A 26,849-nucleotide genomic window follows, 5' to 3' on the forward strand; every position below is an offset into this window, starting at 1 on the left:
TGATCATTTAAAGATGTCCACAAGATACTGAAAATACCCAGCATAATCTGTAAGTGTACAGCTGGGATACCAAATTAGATTAAGAAAGGCAAAGAACATATCTTTTCGGTTGTAGTAAGGCCTCAGAAACTGTCTAGTTATGCTTTGTACTAAATGTTCTGGCACGCTGCCAAGGCACTTCCAAACATTTCTGAGTTCACTTTTCCACAGAACTCTTTTAAAAATCAATTAGTAGTGAAAGTCTTTCAAATGCAAGTGTTTTAAAATGTCAAGCTTGTATTTCTTTTCTTTTTTTTTTTCCCTTGTTGTGCATCAATGGCGGTATTTTGAAACCTTTATATTAAATTGATCATATTCTCTAATTAAGCCTGTAAAGAGAACAATACGTGCAGGCAGTTTAAAATGCATATAACAAAAGGTTCATTCTTCAGAAAAAAATAAATAAATAAGGGTGAGAGAGATGCTATAATTTTCTTAAACAAGGATGCCCACGACATTTGTATTGATTTCAGGGTGATAAATGTTTTCATCATTACAAGGCAGCTGTAGAAGAAATGAACACTCTATTTAGAAATTCCTGGACTGGGATATTTTAAAAGTATACTGTGTAAGTGTTTTAGAAGTTCAATTATAAGTACTGGAAAGAGCAAACAAGTGAAATAGAGGCTGCTTTAAGTATTCACCAAAATACAGAAGATAAAAAATAAAATTAAGAACACCATCAGCAGGGCTTTCTGATTATCTGAATAATATAATCTTCAAGGACTGTTACATCTCAGTGGACTTTGTAGCACAACGAAACATACACCTTGGTCTTTCTGTTGTGTTATGTGTATTTTGGATGATATCCATACTACATAACAAAAGAGTTAAATGTATATTTTGTCCCTATGTCACATAACCTGTTTGCTCTATTTTATTCAGCTAGGTGCCGAAAGGTTTACATAGATAGCAATTGATTGAAATCAGTTCTTTATGTGTAACACATTTATATTAATTGGTTTGTCCTTTCAAGTTGTGTTTATCTCTTCATTTCCATCACAGTTTCAAAGGTCACTCAGTTCCATTTATAAATCCAACATGACAGAGATTAGTAAAAGAAAAAAAGGAACAACTAAATGAATGCATCATCACACAATCACACATCTCACAATTCATTTATCATATTAATAAATAATGCTGTCAAATGCTTACTGCTAAGTTTGTTTGCTCTCATCAAAATATTTCTGTCAAGATAACTTAATCAGCCCTGTTTATGTATTGAGCTAAAAATGAGCTACAAAATATAGAGGATATTAAGCATATTAAACATTTGTCCCGTGATCCAAGACTGCAACCTGAAAGTTTTGTGTTTGTGGGGTTTTTTTAAATCCTTCCATAGTTGTCTAACAATAAAGTTCATCCATTTTTATCTCCACCTAGGCAATGCGCTCACTTCTGACTGCTGAGACGAGGCAGTATTATGAAATCTGAGAAGATGAGAATATGTGAAACTGAAGTTGCTAACAAACAAGGGTGCTCTAACTATTAGGAAGGCTTTGGAGGGGGAAAACTGCAGTGACAGAGGAACTCCTTTTTGCTTAAAAATATGTGACATCCCAAAGCTCGAAATGCCTTAACTATTGACATCTAATCTATTCTGGAGTAGGCCTCTCTTGTCTTGTAAAAGGCAAGCATTACTCTGAAGTGAAGCAAAATTAAATTAAACCATAATTTTTCTTTCTGTGAATAGGAATTGCCATCCTACTGTAGTGTAGGTAAAGAAATAAATCAGAAAACATTCAAATGTAATCTAAACCTAAATGGTTACAAGTCATAGAAAGTGCTGTTACCTGTGTACTAAAGTGTACTTTTTGAAGCAAGCCGTCTCTAAAATCCCCCTAGACAAAATTTTTCACAAGGATCTCAACAGCCAAAAAAGCCTGCGCCCCATTCTGGTATGCAATGTCTGCCATTTGGATCTTCAGTTTCAATGACAGTCAATGGCAGTAGCAGCATCAGGGTCTGTAGCACTCCATATTCATATGGAAGTTCTTCATCTTAAAAAAAAAAAAAAAAAAAAAAAGGAAAAAAAAAAAAAAAAAAAACACTATGGGGCTTTTCTCTTCTAAAGAGACAGTTGTATACAGATTCTGTCACTGACAGGCACATCAGAGAGCAAGGAAGAGTCAAAATGAACAGGGAAAAACTCACATTTTGCAGCAGTGAAGAGATCAAAAGAGGTTACTTCTCCCTGCTGCCGTCCCAGGCATCTCCCTGGACAGCTGGTCCCCCCAACTTGAAATACCTGCCTCCTTTGCAACAGCCTACAAAATCTCATGCTGGGAAATGCCAGTCTTCTTTCTTACTGCAAAGACTGCCTTCCTCTCTTTGATCAGCCGGAAAGAGATGGGAGATGATCACCGCCATCGCTAAGAACAGTCATGAAAGCACCAAATATTGTCATTTATTAGGAGTTTTTTCAGAGTGACAGGGAGTGAGAGACCAGAAAGAAGAAGATGTAAAGTTGAACAACTGTGGGCCTGAAGCAAAGACAACAGCCTGGCCAGGTTTTTTTGTCTATAAATATTTCTAGGCATTTTAGGTGATTTTTGTAAAAGTCCTGTAATGGAAATATATGGGAGGGAAAAAAGGCCATAGTGCAATACTGTGTTTTTATAAAACTGGTAGCATTTTTATCAGTATGAACGGAATTATTAAAAAATAAAAAATTCATATGCATTTTGTACAGAATACTGTTTTCTAAAGATATATTGATGACCCAATATGATGTGTAGTGTTCTCAAAATGGTTACAGGATTAAAAGTACAACTAAACCCTTTCTTCAAATCCTAATAAAGCAATCCTTAAGTCTCAGAGAAAAATATATTTTAAAAACTCAACATTTTGGAAAGCTCATCAGCCTAGTGTGCCTCAATCCCTTGAAAAGAAAACCACTATCTGTGGTCCTTCTCTTTTTTTTTCTCCCCTATGCAGATTACAGGCCCCTAGCCCACAAATGACCCCAAGGAAGTAAGTACACTTCTTGGCTGAACAATTTATCAACAGCTTGAAGTGACAGGAATAGTGATTCAATCCTGCATTTCAGCATATCAGATGTAGGCCACATTCCTCAGTCTGCAGAACCAGAGAGGAAAAAAAGTCCCTGTCGCATTTGCCCTTTCATAGAGATGGAAATATTATTAGAAAGGACATAAACAGACTAATTAAATCACAGCAGTATGGCTGAGATGACAGCTGGTACAGCGTGTGACTGAGCCGATCCATATCTGTGAGCAGGAGGCACTTCACTTCCAATCCATTCGCTATTAGGTGCTCTCAGGCTTGCTGTGCAGACATTAAATAATAACATATCATTTCCAAGGCTAAAATGATTCAAAGAAATAAAAAAAGGATTCTAACCAAGAAACCTTTTGTGCAACAGCAAAAAAAAAAGGGGGGGGGGAGAAAAAATAATCATTTACCATGCAGTTCTGTTTTTGAGATAAAGATGTAATAATGCCATTACCTTTCATCAGCAGGATCCTTGAAAATCAACACTCTTTGCTTATCATGCTGTGAAATACAAATAGAGCTAAAGGCATGGTCCACAAGGCACTGCTGCAGCTATATTAACTAACAGATCTGCCCTTTGTGAAAGAAACCGTATCCGTTTCATTAGTGCAGACTCTAATTCAAAACTGTTGAAAATGAACTGCACATACTGTTTTAATAACAACATTCCTAGTTGTTATCAAACTAGTAATTCTCTCAGCACTGAATAAATGCAAGGGTCTATGTCTCGATTATGGCCTGCTGTTAAAGAAAACCATGTTAAAATCCTTTCTATTCCTTCCTGTCTGGTCCGTCAAGTACTCCTATTGTCCCCATCTTCACTGTCAAAAATACACATGGATTTTTCAAGGTACTGCTAATTGTATTTTATGTTATTCAGCTTCTTTTTTCAAGCACGTTGATCAGTTAATACGTGATTAAGATACCTAGAGGGTCAGTTGTGCAACAGCTGCCTCCTCTCACCTCACCAGAGTCACAGGGCTGCACTTTACAGGAGTGTCAACTCCAGGCACTTTTGGCTTTTAACGCAAAAAGAGAAAGGGCCAGGTTCAATGAAATGGCTACATTGCTTCTGCAACCTAAAAGACTGTATGAGGCTGTGCAAATATTTTTAAGAGGTCGTGAAGCTTCCTCCTTGGCTTGAACAAAGAAGTTATACAGGTCTTACAGTACTTTCTCCTGTCTATAGCCTTAATTCTACGTTTTTGAAAGTATCAAATACCCTATCAAATATAGCTAAGAAGAAGATGGTCAATAACTTCACATAAAAATATGCAAAAACCTGAGATTTGGTTTTCTACAGAAGTACAGAGTCCTGTGGATGCAGTATTTGAGTATTCAGACACAATCTGGACTGGCAGTCAAGATCGGGCTGCAAATGGAAAATTTGATGTCCATATCTGACAGATGTAACCAAAGAGCATGCTCAGTGCCTTACCTGTATTGTCACATGATGAGCTTAAAGAAATAAGAAATTCTGACCTCTAGGATAAACTGCCTACCTCTTCAGAAGACTGTAGCCTTACTTTGCTTGCCTGACTCCTCCCTCTTCTGCACACATTACTTCTTTTCATATAAAAGATGTAGTTATTTCACATTCCAATTTTTGCAGCAATAGGGCCTTCATTTATCTGCTTTATCACATAGATGTGTTAATGGATTTCCTGATCATAAAGTTGAAGCTCTAAGACTTGAATGCAAACTTTGAGACAAGGGCAATGTATGTACATGTAGATCCCACTGACGTTATGGATGGGAAAAGCCCTGTAAAATGGAGTTTTTAAGAATTGCCACAGTATACAATTTTCTACATGCACAGACTCGATTTAAGAAAATTTCTTACAGTAGATGCCTCACTTAGGCCCTGTGGTTGCCCCTCCCCATTACCTGGAGAAACTCCAAAAATGTTCCCTTGAACATAGACACAGGCAGGCATCATACGTGTGCAAATACAGCCTTAGTCTCTAGAAAGTAGACTTCTTTCCATGCCCCCCCCCCCAATATCCTGATTAAACAAAACCCTCCAGGATTTATTTATCTTCATCAAGTTACCTTTAAAGCCAAAATGAGATGTTGCCTAGTTCACATCATTCTGCAACAGACACACCACAGTAAGAAAAGGATGCACTTTTAAAATTCTGTTCCAGAAATGAAAGAAGCTTTTTTTGGTCCTTTGTGCTATATATGAATGAAAACACGAATTCTGTATTTCTTCAATGTCTATATGACTATACAGAAAAAAATTTTGATTCATAATATAGCATATTTACATGTCTATAACATAGTAAAGACACATACTTTCATGATGATAATTCAATTCACATGTGAGAGATATGTTCATTTGTCACGCATTCCACCATAGACATTATTTTCTAAAATGGAACTAATAATCATAAGATTTAGTGTTTTCTTTTAAAAATGTAGCTTCTCATTAATATTTATGAAAGACGATCCTATAGACTATCACAACTACTTAGCAAAATAAGATGTGTATTAAGCTTATATTTCTTAATATAGCACATCCACAGTATCATGTTTTAAGTATATTTACTGCCAATAACAAATAACAAAACCCAAAACTGAATAAAAGCTTAACAATTGCATTATTTTCATACAAGGCACTACTAAAAAGGAAAATGGCAATAACAATAAAGCATGTATTTTGAAAAAAAAACACATTGAAGATTAAATTATCCAACTATTTATCCAATTAGGATTATCTTGCATGGAACAGGAAATAAAGTAAATGTGATCAATCAATATAAATAGCCTTTTTTTTTTTATCTTGTTGACAAGATAGACTTAATCATTTAGATTTTTCCAGGAACTTGATACAGCTTCATAGCAGGCCCAGAGCACTAATGTCACGCAGGAAGCTTTTGCTTCTGCAGTTTTAGAAGCCTGTTCTCTCAGTATGTCTCACGTAGGTAAAAAAATCACTCTTTTCATAAGCAATATACCTAGACAATGAGAACAAACTTGTGAGTGTATTTATAACTAAATATTGTTTTCTGGGTGAATACCTAAACTTCTCACCTGCTGTTTCTGAAGAGTACAGTCTTTTTTTTTTTTTTCTTTTCCATTTCACTGTGTCTCAGGCACTATTTTGCCATTACTGTATCGCTGTCTCGGAAAAGACCTGTTAACTCCTTCAAATCTTATTCCAGAAAATATTAACTGCATGCCTTGAGAGTGAGATTCATTCATTTAACTTTTTTTACATAACTACAACTCAGTAGTCGCACAACTAAGCACTTGTAAGGTACAATTTCTCTGACCTACTTTTGCCATCTAATTTAGGATGAGACGGATGACCCCTACAATTGCCTATTTCTGTCTGTTGAGTCTAAGGTGACTAACTCAGATGCAAACGTCTAAGTTTGTTCCAATGAATCCCACAGTGAGGATTTAACCTAGATGAGGGACTCATTGTTATGACACAACTGACGGTCCAACATGAAATGCTGCATCTTTGCTAATAATTCCCTTAATTTACTAACTGGTGTTCAGATCATAACATCCAATTCATTGCCTTGTTTAGCAAATTTAACAATCATCACAATTAAAGGCTAGGGAAGCAGATCCAGAGAAATTATATTCTTGGTTGATAGACTAACATTACATTTTAGCTATGAAATTCAAGATGTTTTTTCCCATGCCATCATGAAGAGAAGTAAAATTCCAAAACAAAGTTTAGTGACCTGATTATAACCAAATGATTAGTTTCTGGTATTCTGTGCGTTCCCAAAGCACAGTTTTATGAAAGCATTCCTTTAGCTTGATATACGATGTGCTCAACATAACACATTTAACCTTAAGGCTGTATGATTATGCCTTTGCTAGCACCTAGACAACACTTTTCATCCACAGTTCTCAAAGAAGTTTACAAAAGTAGATATATGACACTGACAAGCATTCATCTTGTGTCCCATGATGTCAAAGTTGCATGCACAGTCTTGTTGTTAAAAGAAGTGTTATGTATCATACATTAAACACTGAAATACTGCAAATAATCTTTCTGGTCTGAAGTTATTGTTTATCTTATTTTCATTTTTGTAAGTGAATTTTTTTTAGAAATGGAGCACATCTATCCACCTAGGAATATACACATTCAGTTTATGCTAAGAGAAAAATACATATTAATAAAAGTACTAAAGTAAAAAAAAAAAAAACAACAAACCAGTGTTTAATCTGTTAAACAATAGAAAAATTCTTATGAACTAGTGATACTGTCATTGAACTGGAGAGAGTTTGAGAACAAGCTTGCTCTGGCTTTTTCACCCTATGATTTGGAATCTGCTCACAGTACTGCCAGCTTAACCAAAAAGGATTAACTCTCATATCCAACTGAGAACACAGATAATTCTCAGTAATTGGTAAAAAATGAAGATGAATGGGGCTGAGAGATAAGGAGCAATTAGCTCATCAGCAGTTACAGCTGTGCACTCAATCCGGATCCATCTCTTGAGTCTCGGCCCCTTTTAAAGAACCCAAGCAGAATAAGCACAGGACACCCCCTCCCAAAAAATTGCCGTACCTGCCCATCATTCCTCTCTCTTCCATTTTATTTCCATGCTATACAAAGACACCTGTCATAGCATTCTGTGTAAATTACTACCTCTCCCAGGACCTGTATCTACAGCCAATATTCTTTTACACTTTAAAAAAAAAAAAAAAAAGGGGGGGGGGGGAGGGGAGAAAAAAAAAAACAACGAAACCCGGAAACCAAATGACTACTGTAGACACTCTTAAGTTCCCTGTCAATCGTTTCATTATAGCAGCATCATCTGTTTGAAAATATAAGCAATTCCCTCATCTAATTATAGGGAGGATTTGAGGTTCATTAACATTGCCAAGGCAGAGAATCAGATGTGCAACTGCAGAGCTGTGCTCAGTGGCCTGCATTCTCCGTTTCCTTTTATTTGCTTTTTCAAGGTCTCCAAGACTTTTTCCTGAAACCATAAAAGTAATTCTTTCCTTCAAAATAGACACGTGTGTTTAGAAAAAGGAAATGACCGCATTTTGTACTGTTCTATTATTGGGCAAGGTCACTGGAGAAAAATAATTTCACCTAAATAATTTTATCTCTGATTCTGGATGAAAAAAAAAGAATAATAGTATGCAAACAACCGTTACTTTTGAACAACAGATCACAGGAAACCTTGTGTTTGTCTCATAATTTTAAATATTGCAAGGTAATGCGGATGAATAGGAAACATAACATGCCAGGAAAACCTCTTAATTTTCAACACATTTTGTGGTTGTTTATGGATTAACGTGCTAGCCAAGTGTAAAATGTTGCCTTGTATTTCCTAACTGTGTTTAGAAACTGAGAGCACCAAAGTCTTCATGATTGCTTCACTTCCTTAAAGAAATAATAGCAATTTTTTTTTTGTATGAATGTAGTTTAAACAATGACATTTTCTTGGGACATCTGTTTTGAGATCACATTTTGAATAGATATGAACTCATTTCCTACTAAGCAAGTAATTTACTATTGTTGATAGTTGTTTACAAGTTTTATGAGTCAGATTATAGCAAGTGGCAAAGGTCTTTACAAATCCTTTGAGTATTCCCTAAAGTATATGCATAGTGTTTTCACTACATAAAATGTTCGGGAAGCAAAGTATATGGACTGTTCTTCACTTCCTACCAAGTTACAGATAGCAAAGCCTAGCTCGCAGAAATAGCTTTAAACATATTTATTTTCAAAGGCTTGTATCTTCTGCAGCTGCAGGTTAAAGAAGTATGATAGCAGGGTAGTAAGAACTTAAGCAGCAAGGAAATAACTGAGTTGCTCTACCTACCCATTGCTTCAGAGCATTATATGGTACATATGTAACTGATCCTAACATCATCCTAAGATGTTAATATGACAAGTAGAACCTCTTTAATGAAACTTAAAGTTTGACCTTGTCAGTGTCGTTCTTTTAATTCTGCAATTAAATTAAAAAAACCCCAACACACAGCATAATCTTCTTTTTGTTTGCTGCCATACGGTATTCATTTTTTAAACAAAAAAACAATTATTTATCCTGCATGTTGTATGTAGAATTGCCACTAAAAAGAACCCAGGACATTTTTCCTTCTTATCTGCAGTGTAGCTCATATCAGCCAAGCTGTCACAAGACAGTACTTGATATAAACAAGAGATTGCAAAGACATCTCAGTAATCAATATTAGGATGGCTACAGTATGGAAGCCCCAACCACTGCATATCATTTGTCTCAGCATCTATTTCTATGACCAAATGAAGCATTAATTCAAATCATAAATCTATGGTGATTTAAATCTGGGAATGAGCACCTGCCTGCTTTAATGATTTATTTTGTACATTTCAGTAAGCAGGAGATTTGTCCATATGAACTGACAGGTCACCTTCAGATGCCAGTAGCAGACTGTTTATCACCATGCAGACTAGCATCTCATCTTAGCAAGTAAATATTAAACTAAAAGAATCCAATTGATTGTGGATGGGGGAGAAAGGCGTTGCAGCCATATATTTTACTCAGTGTGCTAATACCTCACCCTGATTCCTCTGTAATTTCTTTTTTTTTTCTTCTTTTTTTTCCCCCTTCTGAAATGATAATTCTGGTGGGAGGATGCAAGGTCAAGGTTACCACACAAAACTGAGGGATATAAAATAATTACTTATTAGTATCATTGGCTTCCTTTAACTCCCTTCACTCACTAATGTTTTGGCCATTGCTTCAAAGGACCAAGTTAATAAATTTGTGGAGTGCTCTGTATAATTAATTATACAATGCTCATCTACAAAAACGACTTCCTATAATTCATATTAAGCAACTGATTAAAACCAAAAAGCAAGGCAATTCAGAAGTAAACCTGACAATTCAACTCAAGAGCCCATATTTTATTTATCTTCTTTTACATAGGCATTGGAACAGCCTAAGAACATGATATAATCAATGCATGTACACTAATATACCATAATGCCTGTTACATTTGGGCTAAGATCTATCAGTTAAGCTTTTAGCCTGGTTGGTTAGTTTGTTTGTTCATTTTCAGTTTGGTCAGGCACATAACATAATTTAAAATATAAACCAAAATCAGGTTATTTTCCTTTGTTTTATTCCTTCTTCCTGTCAACACTCAGTAATGTAGTATTTCAAATTCATGCCTAACAAGCCATAATTTAAAACATTAATGGTATATGGACTTGATAATATTTATTTGAAAAGACATAAATAAACATCTGAAAAAAATGCAGGGGGGAAAAAAGCACACACCTACTACAAAGGAACACCTTTGAAATACGAGTTCTTGTCAAGATAATACAATATGCTAATTTTCAAAAATGCAACTAATAAATAGAGGCTTAACTCTTAATGAACCTAATAATACCCTGGCAGTAGGGTAGTAGCAGTAGGAATCACTTCTCTGATTCCATAGGCGTAACTGACACTGGACACTAGGTAGGGTTCACTATAAAAGAAACAAATAAATGCAAACTATTTTTGAGAAAACCTCCTTAGGAAGAGTATAGCTCAAGACTGGATGCACAGACAAGCACACTGTATTTCCAGAACCATTCCTCATGGAATGGAGACAACTGGAATGCTATTCACTCTGCTCAGAAGAGCCATTTTTTTCTGAACAAAATTGATTCAATTCTTCATTCAATTAAATCAGGAAACTAACTGAAGTTAACAAGTAAGTTAAGGGGCTGAGAGGAAATTTTGACAATGATAATAAATAATCTTGCTTCGCTAACTTTGCACTACTAAAATAGCTAGATTATATTTTCTTAAACAGGGAGAATTATTAAACTGTGTAAAAGCAGATTAGCTACCTAAATTATGTCTCAAACAATGATTTTAAAAGATTTTTTCTTTTTTAGTCAATTAAAATTCAGATATTCCTTCCATCCACTCTCCTACTAATACTTCATGTAGTTTACATGTTGATTGCCTGTTAACTTTTCCATTTCCATGGAGGCACAAGTGGTTTGTCACTGGAACTGCCCAGCAGAATAATAGTTCCATAACCCAATATTTGACAATTTATTTCACATAATGCATTCATCTAAGTCTGAAATTCAAATCTAAACTAGCTTCTAGTTCTAGTACAGACTCTTCATCCTCCCAGTTTACACTTAAACTTTTCACTCTTTCTCATTACTTCACTTTTCTTCCTGTACGTTAGGGGCCACTTGGTCCTTCCGCTTCATTTGTACCTATCTCCTCCTCCTAGATTTCAAAAACACCTGCTCTCTAACCCCTCTTGTCCTCTCCAAGAGGACAGTCTTTCCACTAATACTCTAGTGACTGCACATGTTGGTATCTGAGTACTAACACACTCATATAAGACTATTTTCTTTGCCATCACAGAGGGATTTTTTTAAGCCTTTCTTTAAAAGGAGAACAAAAATCTGGTCATCTCCTTATGCAGTAATGCATACATATTGTTGTTATTTAAAATAGCATGTGCCTAGGTGAACCAGTTCTTTGAACTGCAATTCACATTATTTCTAAATAATAGCCTACCGATGCCTACTGAACTGTACAGAAATGCTGTTCACAAACACATATTTATTTATGTTAAGGCTAGTACATAACTCTCTAAGACTCATTTCAAATGTATTTAGGAGATGAAAAGCTAAAAAATAAACAAAACTAAACCAAAGAGCCAAAATAAAAACAAACAAAAAAATCCCTATCTTAAGCCATTTTATTCCAATATACACCAATCTTGCCTGCAGTCTTCTGAACGTACCTCTTTGTCATTGAATTTCTGTTGCTGAGTTAATACTGTCTCAACATGATAAAAGGAGCCAATACAATGAAATGGCATAACAAAACATTTTACAGCAGACACACACAGATGATTAAAGATTTAATCAACAACAACAAAAAGTTATTCTAGCTTTGAAGTATGCTTTAGCAAAACAAATTGTCCAAACAAATGAATAAAGTATACCAAAACAATTCTTTTTTGAGAAAGAACAAGAGTTGCTGATGGCTGCTTAAGAAATGGAAAAACCTGTTAACTACATTTTAAGAATGTGTTTATTAAAATAAAATATGATAGGAACTGCAGAGCATGGCAATAATTTATTGTGTATGTATGTTTTCCTTTTGTCACAGGGCACATGAAAGTATGAAATATTTTGCTTTCAAGCTTGTGTTCTGAATTACCTAAAGTCGATACCCAGCACACTGAGCAGGAGACATTGTTAAATTTCACTTTGACACCATCATCTGTCACCCCACCTGTACTTTGAAAAATGAACTCTAAGCAATCAAACCACTTTCTTTCATGGAAAATATTAACTGGAGTCTGCAAAAGTAACCTGCAAAGGAAAGAATGTTTTTATGATAGTAACAACAACGCTGAATGCTGGTGTAAAGGTCAGATGCAAAATAAAACTAAACACAGTAAGAAAAGGAAAACAAATATGCAACTTTTTACACCAAATCAAGGACTTCAGAAGGAAGTCCAGAAGGATGACCATTTTAATAAAATATCAGAGCATTATGGACATACAATAATGCTGTGTCTCAGACTTACCAACACTTGAATTCAGATCTCCATTTTCAGAGTCTGCTCCATGCTGGTTATTATTTGCATGATAGTTGGACATAGCTTCCAATTTAATTTTTTTCACTTTCATTGCTTCTGCTATGGCGGCGTTGGTGGCAGCTGCTGCTGCTGCAGCTGCTGCTGTCAGGCCTGCAAAGAAGTATGAACAAAATTTAATATACATTTTTCTATGATTCTTCATTATTGTAGGGACTAAGACTCTTACTCTTCCTTCATGCTTGCTACGTAACAAACAGAGAACATTGCAGAATATTATTCCTCGTTAGATTTGAAAGCTACCAGTTTTTTCAAGTAAAATGTTTCACATCGTATTTAGATAGTTACTCCTATATATCCACCTAAATCTTAACTTGGTATCCAGTAACTGCAGTCATAATACAATCATAACTAAGTGCAACTACAAATACACTTTCAGAAATCTAACTTAGCTTCGAATTGGTGTCTGAAGTGTCTGGCTATGAACAGGTGAACATGTACATAACTGTATTTCGGAAAACAAAACCCTTTAGATCTCAAATGTTTGACATGCTAAAGAAAACAGAAAAAACAGGTATATAATTTCTATTTATGAGTAACAGATGAAAGAACTCAAGACATTTATTTCTCATTTCACACATAACAGCAAGGAGATGTGGTCATTTTAGGAAGCGTTCTTAGAAGAAAGGTTAGTAATGCAGAACATCAGTAAAATACTTCTTTTGTTTTCCCCAGACTTCAAGTCATTAAGGTATTTATCAATGAGAAGAGGAATTACTAAACACATTTGATCCTAATCCCAAAGCCACCTTCAGGCAATCCAAGTGCTCTTCCTACCAAACCAAATTTCTGCCATCTAGCCATTTACAAGAATGTTCTACAAAAATGAGAAAACTTCTCTTTGTCAAAAGCAATTAGAGAAATGGTCCAGGAATAGCTTCAAAACTCAAAATTAGATACAGCTTTTAATCAAAGTCACAAGCATTAAGTTTTTGCCCTCTTCCCTGAGGCAGGATAATTCTTCTGCGGTCCCCAAACTGTGCTGCTACCCACTCGGATCCCTTTGCCGCAGCCTGGGTGGTAGCAGAGAGAAGTCAGTGTCAAAACTTCACAAGAGCTGTCTACCCCACACGATTGATCCAGGGGGGAAAGATGGAAATTAAAGAGAATTAAACGTAAGAAATTAAAGAGAAGGCATTAAACCAGCTAAGTTTTATTCAATTACACAATCTCAGTCCTCAGTCTGTGATGCCACAAGAGGAGAACATACCCTTAGTCATTTTGAATCAACATTCTTGCCCTGACCATCGAGAAGGCTTGAAAAAACTCAGTGTAACTACTTTAAAGGTGCCTGCTTGTCTGATTTTCAGCTACTCTGAGAGGTGTGAAGTGTCTTATGGATCTCAAGAGGAATTAACTCCACAACTTACTATTCCAGCGGGCCAAGGCTGCTGCCCAGCATAGGAGGAGTGCAATTTAGCAGGAAAGACCAAATAAGCAAATAATCCCAGGCTGCTGAGGTAAATATTGCTATTACCACTGCTTCCAAGGGCCTCTTGTTGTCCCCTTTGCCTCCTTAAATGGCAAATGCATTCACTCTTGCCATGTTTTTGGCTAGCCATAGGGAGGGACAGAAGGCAAAATCCAGCGGGGGGGAAGGCAGAAGGTGAATGGACATCAGGAAAGCAATGAGATGGCGTTAAGAGGTGCCTCTGAATATATTATGGCTTGACTCAAGGTTGCTCTCCCTTATTTCTTTGCATGACCACATAAAGATTAGCAAACAGTTTCAGCCTCCCAACACTCCTCACAGGCTGACTTCTAACACCTCCAAGTGCAACGAGAATTACCAAGTATGTGATAATTACATTCTGCATAGGCAGAACAATATCACTTAGAAAACTGCTATTTCAGGTAGACGAAGATGTACCAAGAGCCAAAAATCAAATCAGAAGGTGGATAAATACGACGGTTTAATTTTATTTTAGCTTCTGCTACAATTACAAATTGTGCATGTTCTGATCTTAAGAAGGTATTGACAATAACATGGATTGCTTCCAATGATATTTTTAACTTAGAGGAAGGATATGAAGTTATACATTATACAAATTTGGTTACAGTCCCTAAATTAGGCCACAGAAAAAGGGATGGTGCACCTCTGAACTTTGGTTTGCATCCTGTGTTCATGAAACAATACAATAACCTATACTTCCTTTTTTTATATACATCACTGACAAGCTAAAACTAGCATCTTTAAAGAACAATCCTTTGGAGGAATATTCAAATACAATATAACCAATGAATACAACAGCAGGCCTCAAACCTTTGGCTGTGACTCCACTTCCAGACCAGTAGTTCTTAAGTACTTCCAAGTATTAAGTGTAAATACCTCATTAAACAGACACTGGACATAGGACTTGAGAGCCCACCTGTAAATACTACGTCTCACTGGGGTAATGACCTGGTTGCAGAACCACTAAAATACAAACTCTCTTTTGCTACAAAATTTGCAAAAAAGCATGCTTTGGTGCTCTCTCCAAAGCAAGATATAATGCTTCTCTCCAGAGGAAGCCATACCTTTGGATAGGGACTGGAAAACTAAAATACAGATTGCTTGGTTCTTTACTGTGATTTTTTCAAGATAATGCTTCTGATAACAAGTGATAACTTAAAAAAAGCAGAAATTAAACTTCTAATTTCACTCCTCCTTTCATACAACCACACAAGCAATTGAAATGATTACTTTACTGTACAGCAATTAATTTATATACAAATCTGAAATGTGTGTCTCGTATAAGCACCGGTGTAAGGGGGGGGGGAACGCAAGCAAGTAATAATCCTCAAAATTATAGGTTAATGCCATTCCTCACAGCAATTCCAGCCTACAGCACAGTTTCTGCTTTACTGCTATCACTAGACTGTCATGATAGAGCAAAGCAAGTAGCACGGAAGATCCCGAGCCAGTTACTAGAGCCCCTTGCATTATAATCACTGGTGCACTGTGGTATATTGTGGTAAGGTACAAGACAACACCTTCTCTCTAGCACAGAGCCCGACTTATCTCACTTATCTCATTAGCAAAGGCAGCCAAATATATTATAAACAGAGGAGGTTAATAAGCTGCTATATGTATATCTATATGTGTATTTTAAAATTCCAAACTTTAAAGTTCAGGTATGTGTATATACTTAGGTAAATACATGGGATTTTTTTTTTAATTGGTTGTTCAAGAAAGCCTTTTGACCTAAGCATTATTTAATATCACTTTACTCTTACAACAAGTAGCTAAGGAATTTCCAAGGTGCACACTTTTCATTAAAGAAATTTTATCTTCAAAAATGAGATAACCAGAAGTCATCTATAAAGGCAACTGAAATGGAAGAAATAATAAGGATCACACTTAGGAAGGAACAGCCACTTAGATATTTTTTTATTCTTTACAAATATTTATTAGAACAGTTAAAAAGTTTCCAGGCCAAAATATTCAATGGATTAAAGTCAATAGTAGTTGTCATTAATATTCTGAAATTGATAGTTGTTTATGTCTGGCATTCTTCCTGCTGATTATGCAGTGAGACAGGCAGCTTTATAAATATCTCATCACTCCATCGTCACACAAATTTCATCGACAGTGCTCATGCACAGCTATTAGCAATATGAATCTAACCATTACAAGAGGAAAGAAAATCGAACATGTGGCATTAATACGCAGTCCTGGTTCCTAACCATCTGATAGGCAGATGGTGTAAAGCGGATTCTCCAGCTGAAATGAAGGGGCACATCATTTAAAACCTTGTTTGCATTCTAACTGATATCAGTGCCATATTGATATACATGATACATCATGGCAGTATTTGAACAATCTAGTTTGTTTCAGTCATAAATGTTTACAGCCTTGTTTTTTATCTTTAGAAGCATGTTCTGAAGAGCGTATTTTTAATTTATGAAACCTATTGTTTACTTCTGTTGAACCAGAAGATTAGCGAAGAGCAGGAATATTAAATTACCACAACCACAGCAGTATAACTAAGATGGATGAATAAAGTATGGGTTTTCAATAAAAGATGTTAGTAAAGGAATTAAAAAATTAGCCTAGACATTTTATGCATTAAATACATTTATTCATTTAAACCTTACAGCTTTTTTCCCATGTGACATACTTAGAACTTTAATGCTTTATGAAGCTATTCATTTAAATCTCTTACTGCGTGCAATTAATCTTGTCCAACAATTTAATTCAAAAAGCAAAACATCAGAAAGTAAAGTTCAATTCAACCATCACGCTTCTGAAGTAATCTCCGTATTGCTGACAGTTCCTATAGACTCATCAGCAAAAGTCTGTTCAAGGTGTCTTGTAGGAGCCATATGAATTTGAATTACAGCTCAATTGAAAGCTCTCCAAGCCTTAGTAGGAACTCAGGAACAAGAAGCAGAACACCAAAAGAAAGCGTGAATGATCCTTTCCTACAAAGACCTTCTCTCTTCTGTCACTAGATTACTTTGGCCTGTTGGGTGTGTTTGTAGCTGTTAATTATGTTAATAAAGTTGCAGCCTGCTGCCTCTGCCAAATATAATCATAAGCTTTCTCCTGCCAAGTTCTAGTCTAATTTACACCCATGCAACTCTGCTGAAGTCAGAATTTCGTGGGTGAGAATGAGACCAGAAGTATGCCCAGTATGTGTGGTCTTTAATGCTGAAAAACTAGTGAATGAAATGGAAAACAATGACAAAAACCATACCGTCTTCAGAAAACAATTCTGTTTTAAAAGCAAAATGCCCAAGAGAGCTGTCATATATCATGACAGATTTTCAAAATGTGTATGAATTACTGGTGGGCACTAAATCACATCCAGGGTTTCTGCCTTCCAACAAATACTATTCCCTGCCTTAAGAGAGAGCTCTTAAAACTTTCAGTTTTGATGGCATGAGCAGCTTACAACACATCCCATTACTGAAGGAAAAAAGAAAAAGAACGATGAGTGTAACTTTTTCAGCCTCAAGTATGTCTCAAAATACACACTTGTGAATTTTATGCCTAAACTTGGTCCTGGGACAACTTACAGTTATTTAAGTAATTGATCTTAATTCACTTTTAACTTCCTTCTCATAACTATTTCTACTAGTAATTATCATTCCTAATAGTTATTCCAATAAATAATTAATAACTTCCTTCATATAACCGTTACCTTCCTTTACATATACCTTATATATATTTATAGGTACATAAAAAATCCAATAATATATACACATATTTTCATGTCTTTATTACTTTGAGAAAATTTTCAAGGTACCTTACCTTTGCCATCACAGAACCAGTAGAAAATCAAAACCCGACTGTCAGCAGTGTGTTACATTTAATTCAATTTATTTGCTGGAAACTTCATTCTACAGAAACGTTTTATTTATTGTGTGGGAGGAGGTCCAGATTTCATCTAAATTCTGAAAGTATTCCTTTCATTATTTCAAATTAATGCTTAATCCTTTTTCTTATATTTTATTTCAGTGGTACTGACTTGAAAATAATTCATGTCTTTTCTTGACTTAATTCCAGTTTTTATACTGAGGTTCTTTCTTGGGTGAAATTCTTACTAAAATCTGAAAAACTCTGCCTGAGAAAGAAAGGCAGGGTTACCTCCTAGGACTTGACCCCGATCACTGCTGATTATTGCAGTGGTTTCATGGGTTTCAGCAGTTCAGGTAGAAGTTTTTGGTAGCTTATTATGCTGCTGCCCAGTTATTTCAAATGAAATAGGATCCTAACCTTAGTCTCTGATCTAATGGGTGTTTTATATAGTGTGATACATAAAACAAGAAGGGGAAAGCAATCTGCAGGAGGACAGAGGTCTGATTACATAGACTGGATTGGAGAAAGGGGAACTTCAGACTACACCGTAATGTTCTGCTAAAATATACTGAGTTTCATTAGTAGCATTCTTTATGTATAATGTAGGCCTGGAATCTCACAGTTATCCAGAAACCTTATTTCTGTTAATCTGCCTGGATTGATCCAATACAACAATATTGGTATACCCTAAAAATTTCATTACCTGTTATTTTGGGATAATCAAGAAATTCTTGTCTGGCCCTTCTAGCTGTATTTTCCTGCTCAGCTTGTGTGGTTCAGCATAAACTGCTCATCCAGACCATTTTTTAACATCTTTAAAAGGACTATTATTAAAGGAGTCATGTAAATAAAAGTGAAGTAACTAACTGCACTTTAAATATTGTTAAAGAAGGAATACTTAGAAAAATTCAGCCATGTGATCTGGTTTAGACTGGTGCAACTAAAATGAAATTGCCAGTCTTGCACTGGGAGAAAACCAGTGTATGTATGTGAGGCTCAAACCATCTGTTGTTCATCACACTAATCAGACCTTTTTCCTGTAACTACTCCTAAATTGCAATATGAATTTTGAGGTCTGGGTATTGCATTTAAAATAAACAAGCAAAAGAGCTATATTTCCACAGCAATCTTCTAATCTAAAAATCTTTTTACTTACAATGTGTCCCCTCAATTAATAACACAGTTGCAGAAATAAAACATTGACTAGAAAGAAGTAGTGTCCTCTTGACTTGTTTTGTCAAAAGCTGATAAAACTTAAAGAGTGTATTTCTTGAATGAGAACTACTGGCAGGTTCAATGATGCTGCAAAAGAAAAGTGTAAATGTAATTATTTTATCACTAATATTTACCATGTATGGAACTGATGGACTTACATTCCATGAAGTTATTCTTTATTGTGGATTTATTCCTTTGTACTGAAGAGTAAAAAGTGAAATCATAAAGTGCATTTCAAATACCACAACAAATTACTGTTATAGCTTAACGGGGTTTTGTAATCTGTGAATTTATTATTGGCTTGATGCGATTGTGAGAGAACTAAACAATGTATACTGCATAACTGCCTTGCTATATTGTGCTTTTCAGCAACAGTTTAAAATCCTACTGGAATGCATACAGCATCACTACAATACAATTAAGAGAGAACATTCTTTCTTAAACAACAGTCATCTTTTCAAAAGCAATAGATTCTCAGTTCTCATTCAGTCTGTTGCATTATTCATTTCATGTGCAACCTCATGCTGGACCATAAATTGTTACTTTATCTAATCAAAGGCGACTTAACTCCACAGAAGGTCAAAGGTTTAATTTTGTGAAGTATTATCTTACGCTATGAGTTTAACGGAAAAATAGAAGAAGAAAAACAGCCAAGAAACTGGTAATAAATGAACCTTTATTGCCTCAGGCATTGGCCTAGTTAATAAACTTTCATTGAAGGTTTCTTTCAACTGTTATGGACAATGAGGTAAAAAAAAATCTTAAATTACAGCCATGTGTGACTTTTAAAGCAGGCATTCTTTTTTATCTCAACCTCCCCAGCTTAGGAAAAAGACAAAGAGATTGTCTTCAATTTCTTAACCAAAAATGTATGCTTCTAAACAGATGAAAAAGTGCAGATCAAGCCTTTTTAAAAGCAGAGGTCAGCTTTGAACGATATAAAAAATACTTTTCCTTAAGTGTTGAATCTTGATCCACAATCTCTTTAACCAAATAGCATGCAGTTAAAAAAAAAATGTGGGAAGGGAAAATATATATACTAACAATATATTATGCTAACAAAGATGCTTGGTTCCTAACAGACTTTCTGTTTTACATTTGCATTGCTAGAGTGCAATAATGGCTCTTGTTTAATAGAATGACTTATTATGGGAACAACTTCCCTGCACTTTTTGCAAACAGAAGTTCCTTTCTTCTTTTTGTGTGTATTATCTCATGTTCTCACAATACTATTCTTGCTGTTACGAGAAATTAAAAGGTTTAACATAATGACAGTTACTGGTAGTTATTGGTGTTCCATGAATTTTCTTGATTTAATATTCTTAGACTTGACTAAATACAATGTCTTTTATTGACATATTGTTTGAGTTCAGTTTAGAGAAAGGTATTTCAGTTTAAGTTATACAGTCAAAAACAGTAAGAAAATCAGTACTATTTAATAAAAGCTTAGCCTTTAACGTTAGTCTAATTTATAACTAGACGGACACAATTAATTAATTGTAACACTGCTACAATTCCAAAATACTGAAAGGACGTGTTCATGCCTGTAATGGCAGTAATGTAGCTAAATACTCATAATCTTTCAACCAGCAGGAGCTTTTGTAGTTTTTTTTATAAACCTAATCCACAGCTTGACACAGATCCTGGGGTAATGGCACACAGTTCTTTGATTAAACTAATATCTAAACACTGTCGAGGTTGCCTGATGGCCCTGTGGAAGTACGTCTCCCTGCAACTTCTGAGCTCAGCCTTGCAAACAGAATTGCCAAATTCTTTCCAATAGACCCACTGTAGTCCAAATGCCTAATCATGTGTGTGAAATTTAACGTAGCCATGTGTGTAAGTATTTGTGGCATCAGAACAAGTTCAGTATAAAATCTGTGGACCGCAGCCGTGCAGTTTTAGCTTTTATACCCTTCTGATGGGATGGATGTGCCCGCAGAGGAACCTGTTCTCTACATTGGGTCCACATACTGAAGAAACGGCTTACTGATATTTACTCAATGTGGTATCAAAGCCTTTGTGGCCTTTATGGCTTTGTCCCAAAGGAACATTTTTGCACAAAGAATGAAAGATTAGACTTGTACTTTCAGTGGAAAAGAATAGTCAGCTACAGACTTATTTTAGGCTCCTGCCTTCCCCCAAAAATGAAAACAGCATTATTCCTACTCATGAAAAGAGAAGGAAAGGAATGCAGGGCTTTAGCTGCAAACAATTGCCTTCTCTGCCTAAGATGAAATATTATCACAGCTGCTCATTAGTGTATCTTCAGTAGACCTTTAAAATATAAACTTACTATTTCAAAATATTTTAAACAAAGTTTTCATAGGATTATTTATTAACAGCATAAGAATATGCTACATGTATAAATAAAAATTAAAATATCTTTAAAGAACAATTTTGATTCTGTTCTGTCATATATAGCTTTAAAGTAGATATTGTTTCCCCCCCCCAAAAAAAAAATCAGAAACCTTCATGTTACAATATATACTGACAAATTCTGTAATATTCTTCTGGTTACCTCTTTGTATTGGCAGTGTGCAAAGCAGGCTGCATCAAGCATTATAATGACAGAAGTCAATATAATGCTGGAAAAAATCCCAGAAATCCACTGGTTAGCTCAAGGCATATATACCATTGTTTTAACACAGAAAGTTGGGTAAGAGAATTTTCACGTTTCAAAATATAAAGAATTCACCTGAAAGGGTCAGGAGAGTCCGCTCTCCTCTTCCATCCCTCTATTCACTTGAAGTGTTGTAACTTCAAGAGCTGCACTGTGGCTTTGGGGCTCTTTTTTCCTTTTTTTTTTTTTCTTTTCTTTTGTAAGTTTCATCAGATCCATTATGCATTACGCTGCGCCAGAGGCAAGGCATGGGGCTAAATGTACTATTACAGCACAGTGATAGCAGAGTATTGTACTGTGATGCAGGACTGTGATACCGTACAAAGTAGCTGTGATAACGACTTACGGGGAACACTGTGTAGTCCTGCTTTCAGGTTAAAAGGCAGTCAATTCTTACAGACAGCCCTCTCTCACCTATATGTTCTACTTGTTGCACTAGGTAACAGGACACTAAATCCCATGGGCAGCACCCTGAGAGCTGACCAACACACTAGACAAATTGTATTCTGGTGGCTTCTTACATTTGAAGGCACCCGATTCTCTTTCCAATACAAACCATGGCACAACAGTGGGATGATGTACACTTGTGTCTTGTCCCAGTGATCAGTCAAAGCAACACCAAATTATCACCCCCAAATCAAGGGAGTTCTCTCAAGCCCACAGTGTTATCAGAGAGTCACATTTCTGAATACTTTTGTTTTGTACCTCAGAATTTCCTGGTACTCAAAAAGTAAATATCTGAAGACTGTTAATAACGTTAAAGGGAAAAATGTGGTATTTATAATGCATACATAATTATTGTATTTGGTTATAATATGAAAACAAACATGCAGTAACTTTTCTACAGTCCCTATCATATCAATGTAATTGCAGTCTATATTATGAAAAAATGCAGCCATTTGTAAATTCAGATTTACATACGTGAGCACACATGCTTTCAAAAGGTATAATCTTTGAAGCCAACAGGTGACTGGTATCACTGTCTACCTCATTACAGACAAATATTCAAAGCTCATCAAATATGCAAGCCTAAGGGGGTCCCAAGATTGTCTTTGGCAGAACCCCAAAAAATCCTCATGATATCATGTATAAATGAGACATTATATGTACATTGCTAATAACATTTTGTAGAAGACAAAATTTTATGTTACCATGTTCCTCTCAAGTTGGTGGCATCAATCAATAGACAAAATATAACAGTATTCCACAGATTCCACATTTTGTAGGGACAACTAGATTATAATTTGCAGCAGATCTATAATTAATCTTTTCTCAAGCCACTAATGAACAGGCTATCAATAGAGTAGGATTTTCACAAATCTATCTCTTACTGGAAATCACTTTCCTCCACCTTGTAAACACTTGCACAAGACTGGGATGGGACACGTGTTTTATAATTTCTCATTCCTCTGGGTTATGGCCTTCTTTCTTATAATTTCTAAATTCCAAGTTTTAGACTTCTCTGACATTCAGATTGGCAAGATGGACTGCATGTTTAGCACAAAGTGAATGATAAAAATAATTGACAAAAATTTAATTAGCATCTAGATAATAACTCACTTTTTTATGCCAACCACAAGTAATCAAACTTCCAACGAACTGCAAGATGCAATTTCAATAGAGATTAGCAATGAGAGTATCAACACTGGAGATGAAGCACATGGAGAGAATGTCTTTAATTTTTCAAATAAAAATATGCATAGCCTGTTTCTGATAAGTAGTATATGTGCATTTCTTTGTTATTTTCTAGACATTACTAGTCTTCAGTGTTGTAACTTCTAGACTAAAATTTTCCATATGCATCATTTGGAAAACGGAACAGGAGTTTTGGTATTACTTTATCCTAGAAATCAGAAGAGCATGCACATTCTAATGATTTGATACTAATCTTGATTTGAAGTCACTTTGGAAGTCATACAGGTAGCTAATAAGATTTCAAGTCTAAACTACTGATTATAATTTACAGCATTTGTTGCTACACAGCCCAAAGAGTGGCCACTCTAAAGTGAAGTGAAGAACACATGAGCTCTGAAATGTGCTACATGGACTGCTGATGTACAGAACTGCAAGCTTGTTTGGCATGCCTAAGCTTGAGAGGAAACAAGGCGAAATGACTGGGTTTGTTGCAATTCAGAACACTGCATTGCAGAGTTTCTTTAAAATTGAGTTCTTAATCACTAGTTAAGACACGTTAAAACATATGCTCAGTTTTGGAAACACAGGAATTACTTTTTAAAAGCAGGCAGACCTAGTGTTGAATTTAATTTTGTGATGCACTTACAGCCCAAAAAATTAAGGAAATTTTTTCTGCCAGTGGTTCAAGAAGTTTATGAGACATTTCTAGCATTCTCTTTGTTTCTTCTGTTCTTTACTTGGATATATTAGTCACATGCTATATTTCTCTGCCAAGCTTGAAAAAGAGTAGTTCCTCCATCTATAAGAACAGATTTTCAATGGCAATAACAGGCCACAAGAGAATGGTGTTTTATCCAAGATGCATTCTAACCAATAGGTGGTATACAGTGAGGTTTCACGTAATAAAGGTAGATGAATCAACACAATTCTGTCCTTCCAGCAACAATATTTAATGAAGATGCCATATCATCTATGGAGACATTCATATATGCACAATGTAGTACCACAATCAAATCTGCAGACTGTACATGCATTTGTATTTACATTTTTCTCTCTTTGCTGTTGACACCCTGTCCTTCTCAACTACAGAAAACACACTTCAAAAGTGGCACTACAGCATTGTCTCAACTCACCACACTTTTGAAGAAAAATATTTACAAGTAGGTTTCTTCTATTTTCATGTTTGTTGTAAGAAAGCTTACATTGTAGGAAAACTTTAGTGAAATTTAGTGAAACGTTCCACTTTCATTGGAAGCTGCTACCATTCAAGCATAAGAGATGGATGTTCCTCATATGAAAGAGCATGAAATACAGAATGAGTTATAAAATGGCTTCAGTGCATGGAAAAAAGATTGCCTCCTACAATGTTCATGATACACAGGAATTTTGCATGGATTCATGCTTCCAATCTCCTAAATGAATATTCTGTTGCCATTTCTACACCAAACTAACAGATTGCCAGAAAGCCAATTGTATCCTGGGCTGCATAAAAAGAAGCATGGCCAGCAGGTTGAGGAAGGTGATTCTCCCCCTCTACTCTTCTCTTCTGAGATCCCACCTGGAGTACTACATCCAGCTCTGGGGCCCGCAGTACAACAAAGACATGGACCTGTCAGAGCAGGTCCAGAGAAGGACCATGAGAATGATCTGAGGGATGGATGAAGAAAGGCTGAGAGTTGGGGTTGTTCAGCCTGGAGAAGAGGAGGCTCCAGGGAGACTTTACTGCAGACTTTCAATACACAAAGGAGGTTTATAAGAAGGATGGAGAGAGGTTTTTTACCAGGGCCTGTAGTAACAAAATAAGGAGTAGTGATTTTAAACTGAAAGAGGCTCATTTTAGATTGGATATAAGGAAGAAATTTTTTACGATGAGGGTGGTGAGACACTGGAACAGTTTACCCATAGAAGGCTGTGGATGCCCCATCACTAGGGCCAAATGTTCAAGTTCAGGTTGAAAAGTGCTTTGAGCAACTTGATCTACTGACAGATGTGCCTGTCTATGGCAGAAAGGATGGACTACATGACCTTTAAAGGTCCCTTCCAACCCAAACCATTCTATGATTCTATGAAATATCAACTTTGTCAATAGGATCAAATATATTTTGCATCCAGTTGCAGCATCAGCTCACCTCAATCTTACCTTTTAGCAAAGAGATATTTTAACCAACATTTTTATTTCAAGCTACCATATAAGCACCAAAACATTAAACTTTAGTTCAATTCAAAGCTCCTACCTTTGTGCTCTCTCTCTCCAAATCAGTCCTTCACTAGCATCAAGTGTTTCACACGAATGTTAACAGAAACAATATCTGCAGAATGTCATTAGCACAAAACACCATGTATTTACTTTCTTTTTCGCATCCTGTGTGTTCATACAAAAGGCCCAGATGCAAAATTATGGAAGGTATTTTTTCTAGCAGTAGGATATGGCTTTCTGACAGATTCTATAAACAGTTATTTTGGCAGCTTTAGAGATGCCCCTAGGTCAGTCACTTGGTTAGACAGCTGATGGCCTGTCTGATTCTCCTGTCTGCCATTTTCTTATGATTTATCTTCAGTTACTTGTAAATTAAATCCAAACAGATCATTACCCCACATCTACAAGACCTCTGCTTAACCACATGTGCTGAGCATCGCTTCCATAGAAATTCTTAGTGGGTAGCAAAAAGAATCTGAAAAGAGATGCTGAAAGAAAATATCTGAATAATATCTGAATGAGTTTTGAAGTAGTTCACCCTTTTAGTTAAAAATATGATTGTTCAAACAAAAGAACAGAAGAAATTAGAGCTCTTGAATTTTAATTTTGGTATTACCAGAAGGTATCAGGTATGTCATCTACATTTTAATTTTATTCCCATCTACCTATTAGATGGAGATAATACTTCCTTACCTTACAAAAGGATTACTAATATAAATCAGCCAAGAGTTGTACAAAGCTATGAAAATAAAAAGAAAGTGCCAAGCGCGCATTAATATTGTTATCAGCCCTGGTTCTAAATCTATAACGTAAAACAAAGTCCAAAAATTGCAAACTAAACTTGCCTAAGAAGTGAGGGCAGCAGTTCAATGTAAAGTGTACATGAGTAAAAATCCACAAAGGAACTATGTTAAGTGAAACATGCAGCTTAAAAGGTCACAATACACTTTTAAGCCCAGGAAGCACTGATGAATAGGAAATAAACATTTAGGATTTTCATTAGTTTAGCTGGAGTTTTTTTGGTAAAACCATCAATTTAACAGATACAAGGGTTTTTACTAATTTGAAATCTAATTTAGTTTATGGTCAACTGAAATTCTGAAGCAGGGAGGGAATAAGATCAAGGGTTTAGCAATTCTCAAAAAAAGATAAAAAAACCCTCTCAATATATGTTGATTTGTCAAAAAATCTTCATTTCCTGAAAGCTACTTAGGGCTTTATTAAAATTAAATTTAAAAAAA

General features: G+C 35.6%; 1 protein-coding gene across 1 annotated transcript in view; it reads right to left on the reverse strand.

Annotated features, from left to right (window-relative positions):
• DACH1 (dachshund family transcription factor 1) overlaps positions 1-26,849 on the reverse strand; it is a 219,333-nt gene that overhangs the window by 160,695 nt on the left and 31,789 nt on the right. The window contains exon 3 of the mRNA XM_010575249.1: positions 12,586-12,717. Within this exon, the coding sequence (XP_010573551.1) occupies positions 12,586-12,717 (132 nt within the window). The remainder of the gene's footprint in view (positions 1-12,585; positions 12,718-26,849) is intronic.

Source organism: Haliaeetus leucocephalus, unplaced genomic scaffold (assembly GCF_000737465.1).
Source record: "Haliaeetus leucocephalus isolate CR32 unplaced genomic scaffold, Haliaeetus_leucocephalus-4.0 Scaffold462, whole genome shotgun sequence".
NCBI lineage: Eukaryota > Metazoa > Chordata > Aves > Accipitriformes > Accipitridae > Haliaeetus > Haliaeetus leucocephalus.